Source organism: Chrysochloris asiatica, unplaced genomic scaffold, assembly GCF_000296735.1.
Source record: "Chrysochloris asiatica unplaced genomic scaffold, ChrAsi1.0 scaffold00023, whole genome shotgun sequence".
Lineage (NCBI taxonomy): Eukaryota > Metazoa > Chordata > Mammalia > Afrosoricida > Chrysochloridae > Chrysochloris > Chrysochloris asiatica.
The window spans coordinates 21,951,383-21,961,585 of record NW_006408541.1 but is presented as its reverse complement, the minus strand read 5'-3'; the positions used below and the strand labels follow the sequence as shown (position 1 = coordinate 21,961,585).

The 10,203-nt window shown below is 43.4% G+C and overlaps 1 protein-coding gene across 1 annotated transcript in view; it reads right to left on the bottom strand.

Moving 5' to 3' along the window:
- The window catches only part of LOC102821630 (receptor-type tyrosine-protein phosphatase T-like), a 1,273,932-nt gene that overhangs the window by 996,504 nt on the left and 267,225 nt on the right, over positions 1 to 10,203 (bottom strand). Inside the window, exon 6 of the mRNA XM_006839353.1 lies at positions 155 to 329. Coding sequence (XP_006839416.1) covers positions 155 to 329 — 175 coding nt within the window. The remainder of the gene's footprint in view (positions 1 to 154; positions 330 to 10,203) is intronic.

The window sequence follows — 10,203 nt, the reverse complement described above, 5'->3', positions numbered from 1 at the left end:
AGCCCATGTTTTATCCTACTGATCCAAAGGTAGATTAGCAGGTAAGAGAAGGGGTCTTCGCTCCTCTGCCCAGTGCACAGCTCCATTGCGATATAGCAGGTCAGTCCCAGTGAGACCTGCCACCTTGGCAAGTCTGGGGACAGAGGCTACTCACCTTTCACAATCAGTTCAGCATAGTTGGACACGCCGGAACCCCCGTCAGAGCGAATCACACAGCGGTACTTGCTGATGCTGCGCTGGGCAGTATCTGCCACACTGACTGTGGCTGAGAAGCGCCTGTGGTTGACCACGCGGGTGACCATTAGGGCCGTGTCCCTGCCATTCCATTGCTGCAGGATAGAGGGAGGGAGAAGAAACATTATCAGAGGCTCCAGGATGGCCCCTGCACTGAGGTGCCACCCTCCCCAAACCCTCGGCCAGGTTGTTGTTAGGTGCCACTGCCTATCAGAGCAACAGAAGGACACATTACCGAGTCTAGTGTCATTCTCACCATCTTTAATAGGCTTGAGCCCAGGTGCCCCCACTAATGTGTATAAAGGCTTTTCACAGCTGGTTTTGCTAGTAATCTAATCCAAGAAGAAACTTTGCTAATGAACTGTTTCCAAAGAGCAGATGCCTGATGGAGAAAGAATGCGAAATCCCCTCAAACCACCCTGGCTCCTTGCTCAGAGTACATCTGGGGGATGGCACACAGCTCAGCAAACTCCCTCACCTATATTCTTTCATCCTTTAAGCAGAACCCACAGCATTCCTAATCCAGTCCATGAAAGTGCGGTCTCCTTTCCCACAGCCAGTGCCACGGAAACACTCACAGGCTTTGAGACCTGGCCATTGGGACCAAGTCCACCCCCATCAACAGGTAGGCAAGAGGGTGCTCAGCATGTCTCCTCCAGAGCATATGCTCACCTCTCTCTGGGATATCCTGGGATACCCTGTCTCCCTGAGGACAAGCCTTCTCTAGTAAAAAATTGAAATCAGCAGCAAAAACAAAACAGAAAATAATGTTAGCTAGTATGTGGAGAAACTCTTTGCTTATAGGAATGCAAGATGATACAAGTCTTGTGGGAAAGTTTGGTGGTTTCTCAAAAAGTTAAACAGAATTAGAGCTTCAAATCAGCTCATTCAGGTTTAGTCCCCTGCTGAGAATTTGCATTTCCACTTCACATACATTGACAAGGTACCCAGGTAATTCTTCCATAGCCCTAGGTGATTCTTTTAGATCCCTAGATAATATTTTTCCTAACATTTAGATTCTCATTCAGTGTATCTGGACTGCAAATGCAAATTTTTAGCAGGAGGGTAAATGCCAAATAAACCAGTTTGGAGTGAAGCACAGAACTACCATCCAACCCAATAAATCAAACCTTTTGCCATCAAGTTGATTCCAATGCATAGTGACCCTATATGTTGTTGTTGTTGTTGTTAAGTGCTGTTGAGTCGGTTCCAACCCATAGCAACCCTGTATAGGGTTTCCAAGGAGTGACTGGTGAACTTGAACCACTGACCTTGTGGTTCAAACTGACCTTGCAGTCCATCCAGCTCATCATCCCACAGGGCCACACCAGAACTCCAGCGACCCTAGATAGGGTTTCGGAAATTATAAATCTTCATGAAAGTAGGCAGGGTCATTTTTCTCCCACAGAGCCTCTGATGTATGTAAACCACCAATTGATGGTTAGTCCAGGGTAAGCAATGCTTCTCCTGCAGCGCCACCAATGCTCACTGCTGTTGTTGTGAAGAGTCGTCAAGTCACTTCTGACCCATAGTGACCCTGTATAGAGTTTCCAAGTTTCCACCGAGCTTGTGGTTCAAACTGACTGCAGTCCAGCGCATTAGCCCCCAGTGCTGCACTGGGAGTTCTTAGACCCTGCAATTCCACTTCCAGGTGTATACTCAGGAGGCCTGAAAGCAGGGACTCACACAGCTATCTGTCTATCAATGTTCACTGCAGGATGATTAACAATATTCAGTGGTGGAAACGGTGTAATCATCAATCAAAAGATGAATAAAGAAAGTATGGTACATACATACAATGGAATAGTCACCATCAAGAGAAATGAAGTTCTGCTACATGGTACAACGTGGAAACATGAGCCATGATGCTGACTGAAGACATGCCAAAGGACAAATACTTAGTAACCTTCTTAGAGATACAGACTAAACAAGTGAACATTGCTGCTGTTGGTAAGTGCCGTCAGGTCGGTTCTGACTCATAGTGACCCTGTATAACAGGGGTGAGGAACCTTTTTTTTTTGCCAAAGTTTGCAACATCATTCATGAGCTATACAAAATTATCAACATAAAAATTAGCCTGCTATATATAGTCAAACATTAATTCACCCCTAATGTGATGGCTCACTGGACAGTGAACCACAAGGCTGGCAGTTCAAACTCACCAGCTGCTCCTTGGAAACCCTATAAACAAAGTCACTATCAGTCGGAATGGACTCGAAGGCACTGAAGAATAACAAGGTAATGCCTGGAACCACGCTGGAAGGGCCAGATCAAATGATTTATCAGGCCTGTGGCCAGCAGACCGGATGCTCCCCACCACTGTTGTATAGGGTTTCCCAGGAGTGTCTGGAGGGTTTCAAGCACCAACCTTGAGACTAGCAGTCCCATGCTTCTCGTACAAAGCCACACCAGGACACCAGGGGCAGGAGGAAGGGAGAATGGGGTAGCCGGGTTCAGCTCACTAGGATCTCTGGCCAGCTCCTAGACTGTCACAAAACCTTCTGGAAATTTTTCACTCCCCTGTGCTTAGTGGAAAAGTTTTGCCATATAGCAGTTTGCTGCTAGGACTGTGAACACTCAGAGACCAGTGGCTTTGCTACATTTACCTCCAGAACCTTGCCCCAAAGCCTCCCAACATGGTAGGCACTTTCAGAATCTAGAATATACTTAACATTTGTCTGTAGCATCCAGAGTTTCAGAATTTAAATAAGTTTCAGAATTTAAATAAGACCCTTTCACAGTAGCAAGTTGTGATAACCAGTAAGACACATGCATGTGGGTACAATTTAAATGATGATTTATTGTTGTTGCTGTTAAGTGCCATCCAGTCATTTCTGACTCATAACAACCCTCTATACGGTTTCCAAGAAGTAGCCAACTTTGTGGTTTGTAGTCCACTGCATACCCTACAGTGCCACACCAGGACTTGACTAACACACCACCTTCTGGAAGTTTTCCACTCCCTTTTGTTTACTGAAAACTTTCACACATCTTGCCAATAGCAGTTTAATAAGACTGTGATTTATTTGTGCTGAACTGCAAGGTCAGTTTGAACCACAAGGTTGGTGGTTCAAGTTCACCAACTGTTCTTCAGAACCAACTGTTCTTCAGAACAGGGTCGCTATGAGTTGGAACCAACTCAACAGCACGTAACAGCTACAACTATATGGGAGTCCCACTATATTTGAGCTCCTGGTGTGGTGCTCTGAGTCTGAACCAACTCAATGGCACTAAGCAACAATAACATATGCCAAGTGGCACAGTGGTTAAGTGCTTGATTGTTAACCCAAAGGTTAGAGGTTTGAACTCACCCGCTGTTCTATGGAAGACAGCCTTGGAAATGATATGGTTCTACCTTTCCTGTAGGGTTACCATGAATTGGGAATAGACTCAAGAGCAACAGTTATATACCAGACCAAGAGCCAGGTATGTTGATATATGGATACATCTGCGTTTGAAGCCTTACAGGCTTGTATTATTGCTATATTGCTGTTCTTTTCAGAAGATGAACTCAAATGTCACACTCTAGCTTATGTGAAAATTTTCTTCTGGTTCCTACAGCATTTTATTTATTTACTCTTTGACATAAGTCTCTCCTTTCTCTGAAATATCAGCACAGCCTTTCTTCTTGCAGCATATCTTTCTACAGTGGAATTAATCTCCGACTGCTTCGGATTCTAGGAACCCTCTGAATAAATTTCCCCTTGGGCACTGGCATATGGTGTATTAATCTGAGCTCCTTAGAAGTACCATCAGAAGCTGTGATTTCTTGAGTGCTCTCAGGGAAAAGGGGGTTAAGGATAGGGCAAGAAGGGGAGCTAAGCAAGGATGTGGTCAAACCCAGAGGCCTGCTTATGCCTTATCCCATTGGGGACTGTGGGAAATGAACTGATGCCCCCTGGATGGTCTTTGGGACTTTGTTAGTAAGTCATTGGTCACAGCCTGTGAGATTGGGTAGAGTGGTTCCCATTTGTCAGATGGTTGTTGTTGTTAAGTGCCTTTGCATCTTCGGTACTTTAGAAACGAGAGTGGGCACTGGAACCTTTAACAACCAAGGCTTTCAGCAGCTGGGTTTTAAAGGAGTTCTTATTAGTGCCATCAAGTTGGTGCTGATTCATTGTGACCCTATGCAGAACAGAACAAAATACTAGCCAGTTTCTACGCCAGCTTCATAATTGCTATGTTTAAGCCCAATGGTTGCAGCTACTGTGTCAGTCCATCGCCTAGTGGGCTTTCCTCTTTTACAAGGTGCCTCATTTTCCAGACACGATGTCCTTCTCCAGGAACTGGTGCCTCCTGATAACATGTCCAAAGTCTGTGACACGACGTCTCGCCATCTTCACGTCCAAGGAACATTCTGGTTGCACTTCTTCCAAGACACCTATGTTTGGTCTTTTGGCAGCCCATGGTACTTTTAACATTCTGCACCAGTGCCATAATTCAAATGCTTCTTCAGTCTTCCTTATTCACTGTTCAGCTTTTGCATGCATATAAGTTTATAGAAAAGACCTTGGCTTGAGTCAGGTGTGCATTTGTCCTCAAAGTGATATCTTAGCTCTTGAACATTTTCAAGAAATCTTTTGCAGCAGATTTGCCCAATGCAATATGTCATTTGATTTCTTGACTGCTGCTTCCATGAGCATTGATTGTGGATTCAAGTAAAATGAAGTCTTTGACAACTTCAGTCTCGTCTCAATTTTGTTGTTGTTGCTCAGTGCTGACAAGTTGGTTCTAACTAATAGCAACCCTATGCATACAGGGTTTCTGAGGAGTGGCTAGTGGATTTGAACTCCCAACCTTTTGTTTAGAAGTCTACTGCTTGTTCTATAGCACCACACCAGGAGTTATTTCTCCATTTATCATGACCCTCTTTATTGGTCGGCTTGTGGGGATTTTTGTTTTTTTTACATGGAGGTACAATCCACACTGAAGACTGTTGTTTGATCTTCATATTTCAAGTCCTCTTCACTTCCTAAAAGGAAGGTTGTTGATGAATCTTCCTCTAATCCTGATGCCATGTTCTTCTTCATATAGTCCAGCTTTTCAGATTATTTACCCAGCATACAGACTGAATACATATGGTGAAAGGATACAACCCTGGCATACCTTCATGATTTTAAACAATTCAGTATTCCTTTGTTCTGTATGAACAACAACAACTGCAATACAACAGACAGGTGAGTGGTGGGGGGATTAGCGACACTAATTTATAAAAGACATCTGTCAAGAACATCAGTAGCATCCGTTCTACACAGGCACATTCCAGTTTGTGCTTACTCCTCCATTGTGGTTAGTTGCCATTCACTGGCCCCAAACACAAGGCAACTGCATGCACCATGGAACGAAACACTGCCTGGTCCTACATCATCGCTAGCATCAATTCTGAATTGGACCAGTGTGATCCACAGCTTTCACTGACTGGATTTTGGAAGTATATTGCCAAGCCTGTCTTACTTTTCTACCTTCATTTGGAAGCTCTGATAAAATCTATTCTCATTATAGCAGCATACATGGCCTCTATGAGTCAGAATTGACTCAATGGCATGTAACAACAACAATACAAGGTGGGTTGTGGTTGAGTATGGAGTACAATGGCTGGGATTGAGCCAGGTCCAAGAGAAGGTGAGAACTTTACTAGACCATCATATGGTCTTCTGAAATCCAATGAGCGGCTGCCAAGATCTCTAAATTCGTGTTTTAATAAGTTCTAGTTGTCTGTCTCTAAGTCTATGAAGAAATAAGAAGGTAGAAACCATGGAGCTGGGGGTCAACCTCTTTAGAATACCAGCTGTCGAAAGCACTCGTTTCCCTGCAATTAGGGACTTTTCCCTGTGGAAAATCAAGACATTTCTCATGAAGTTTTATAATTGAGTTTGATAAATATTTTCTTGGTTTGATAAAATTTGCCTGAGTTTTTATTTCATAAAAGTCACACTAACAGAAATATGCAAAAGATTGAAACAAGACCTTCACCTCACGCCTTATACAAAAATCAGCTCAGCATGGATTAAAGACCTAAATGTGAATCCCAGAATTATGAAGGCCATCAATGAAAAAATAGGGAGAAATGTGAAGGCACTAATTTAGGGAATAAACAGACTACCAAACATTTTGAAAACTACACATAAAAAAGTAGACAAAATAGATAATTGGGATATACTAAAAATTAAAAACTTACGTGCATCAAAAGACTTCACCAGAAGAGAACCCACAGAATGGGAAAAAAATATTTTGCAATGACACATCAGACAAGGGATTCATTTCTAAAACATTTAGGAAACTACAACACCTCTTTAAGAAAAAAACAAATAACCCAATTTAAAAACAGGCACAGGACATGAACAGACACTTCACCAATGAGGAGATGAAGGAAGCCAACAAACATATGAAGAAATGTTTATGATCACTAGCCATTAGAGAGATGCAAATCAAAACAACAATGAGATATCATTTCACACCAACAATAACAGCAAAGACCAAAAAAGTAGAGGACAATGAATGCTGGCAAGATTGTGGAGAGACTGGGACACTCCTGAATTGCTGGTGGGACTGCAAAATGGTCCAACTTCTCTGGAAATCAATATGGCGCTCCCTCAGAAGGTTGGAAATAGAAATCCCCTATGATCCAACAATTCTTCTACTTGGTATTTACCCACAAGAAATACACACCATAACATGAGTAGATAAATGCAAACCAATGTTCATAGCAGCACTATTTACAATAGCAAAAAGATGGAAGCAGCCAAAGTGCCCATCAACTGAAGAATGGATAAAACAAACTGTGGTACATACACACAATGGAATACTATGCTACCTTGAAGAATAACAAGGAAGCTGCAAGCCACCGCATAACATGGACGAACCTTGAGGACATTATGTTGAGTGACATTAGCCACAAAAGTAGAAATACTGCATAGGACCATTACTGTAAAAGACTAAGAAAAAGAACCCATATTAAAGTTGGGGGGATTCTTTGCTGGTTACTGAGATGTGGGGGATTGGGTAAGAGGATGGAGGGGAAGGTGGAGCACACGGAAGGGAATAGACACAGGATAGTTTAGGTGCTAGGGAGGGGGCAATATTCAGGAAGGGGGAAGGGAATAGAAGAACAAAGTGGACAGGAAAACAATTAGGCAGCTTTACATGGGCTAAGTGAAACAGAGGTAAATAATGATGTATGCACACCCTAGGAACACAGGGCCCTGGGATACAGGGATTGAGACATGGTTGGAATGGGGAAAAGAGGGAAATATTGTTAACATACTTGGATGTCTTTTGAATCTTGGTTTCTCCGGCATACCATTGTAAAATAGACATTTGAGGGGAAGAGAAAGGATTAGCCAGAAATATCACCAGAGAAAGCTTGTAAGTCTGTCTTTTACCTATAACTGTTTGGGATACCTAAAATGGGGTTACAACGTGCCCAGTGAAGGAGGCTTCCTGAGGAGCCTCTGCATTACATAAGACCATAGGTGGAATCCTGAACCACATCCAGAATCTTCAGAGGTGAGAAATTTCCACTTGAAAGGACAAGCAGACCAGTCTGGAATGGCTAGAGGAACAGAAGATACTTCTTGAAAGAAAGACCAACAGGAAAAATACAAAACAATAAAGGCAGTCTAACTGATTACTACAAGAACAAGCAAGTTGCTTTGCCCAGGAGACATCAAGCTAAGTGGTCAGGTCCCCTCAGTGCAAACCCCCTTCCAAGACTAAGACTCAATGGGAATACATGCTCTGATTGGTGACCATGTTTGTCACCAATAAGGGGAAGTGAGGGAGGGAAATACAGCAATGAATCTGCAAGCTAAGCCTTACAACATTCAATAGACTATTGTGAGCCCGGGTGGAAACCTGGTAGGCCAGCAGTGTGGCAAGACCGGGGGACACTTGGGTCCAGAGTCAGTGACATAGTCATAGAGGATTAGAGTGGAGACTGAAGTGTCCAGCTGATAAGAAGAGAGGGCATATGCATAAGAACACCTACACTTGCATATAATACCCACTTGACCTGGCTTCAATGACTGGATGATCAGAGCTCAACTAGAAGAAGAAAGAAGAGAGAAAAAAGAGTAATCTGATACAATTTGATGAACTTGACCTACACCTATAGATGCAGTAGCTTAAAAGAGGGAACAAGGCTGTACGGCAAAGATCATTCCTACCCCCTCCATAGAGAGTAGACAGGGATGGACAACTTGGACATTGGCTACCCACAATGGGAGGGGAGGCTACAAAGGCAAGAAGTGACTGGCTTACAAGCTTTCAAGAGGGAGCCTAGATCCAGAGGGCACAGAGGAAGGTAGAATCTCCACTGAGTAGTAGCCAATCTGTCTGAGTGGGGCTAATGAAAGGAGATGCAGGTAGGTCTCCTATGATACAATAGTGAATAATTGTTATCAGGACTGACTGTGAGGGTTAGAAATGTAAAGGTAGACATTTTTGTAGCAAAAGGAGGAAGTGACTAACTTTGCTGTCTAGGATCGGAGGTCTCTGGGACCATCAAGGGAGAAGAGCAGAGAGCGGGACCCTACCCAGAGAAGCAGTGATACCAGAGATGGAGGCAGAGATGATGACGTGGAGAGATGGAGTGGCTGGGGAATTTAGACCCAGAGAGGGAAAGGGGCTGTGTGCTGATAACCGAGGGGCAGGCTTGCAGGGTATACCCTTTGGTTGGTTGCTGATGCGTGGAGGGGATTTTAACCGTGGCAGTGAAACAATATACTATAGAATGAATGTAATTGTTCTCCCACGTAAACTATCACATGATTCACAACAACACATTAAAAAAAAAAAAAAAGTCACACTAACATTTGCTTAGTGCTTAGACTGTGCTTGGCAGTGTGCTAACCAGCCAACAGTGGTGCTGGTGTGCCATGGAGTAGGTTCTGACTCATAGCGACCCTGTACAGGGTTTCCAAGGCTGTAATTCTTTACAGGAGCAGAAAGCCTCAACTTTCTCCTGAGGAACAGCTAGTGGTTTTGAACTGCTGACAGTGAGATTAGCAGTCTGACTCATAACCACTATGCTATCAAAGCTCCTTGGCCAACATTGAAGCCTCTTAAAAACTCTAGGAAAATGCTCCTCAAAGAATCACCCCTGGACCCACAGCATCAGCATCACCTGGGAACTTGTTAAACAAGTAACCATTACAGCATTCCTGGGCTGGTCTCCACTTGTGGATGCTGTTTATTGGGGTTGGTAGTTTGAGGTCCTCTCCCTTTACCCTATTCTATTATTCATCGCAATGGAAATGTACTCATTATTTTACAAAACATAAAATGAGCATGTGTGGAGAGTGGCAGGTATAATTTCTGCCCAGAAGAATTTACAGTTTGAGCTAAGATTGCAACAAAACCACAAAAAAAGGTAAAATGTGCACAGAAGTCGAGTTTTAAAATAGCACATTATGGGGGGACCGAGGTTGGTGTGGAAGGGACAATGCTCTTAGAATAATCTCCAGCAATGGTTCTCAAAGTGTGGCTGTGGTTCACCGACAACATCAGCATCACCTGGGAGCTTGTAAAAAATGAACATTTTCAGACTCCACCTCCATCAAAATCTCTGGAAGTGGGACCTAGGCATCAGTTCATCAAGTCCTCCAGGTTATCCTCATGCATGATAAAGTCTGAGATTGGTCTTATTGGTATTGTTGCTACAGCACATTAAGTTGGTTTAGACTTGGTTCTGACTCATAGCTACCTTGTATAGGGTTTCTGTGGAGCAGCTGGTGAATTTGAATTACAGACCTTAAGGCTAGCAGTCAAGTATTTATCCTATAGCTCCAGACCAGGACTGCTATTTACCAGTATCCGTTAGAGTCACTGCTATTTAAAATACCGGTGGCGTAGTTTTCAGAATCACAGCAACTCACAAGCCACCACAGTGCGACAAATTGACAGACAAGTGGTGGACAGGTTTCAGATGAGCTTCCAGACAAAGACACACTAGGAAGAAAGAGTGATGAA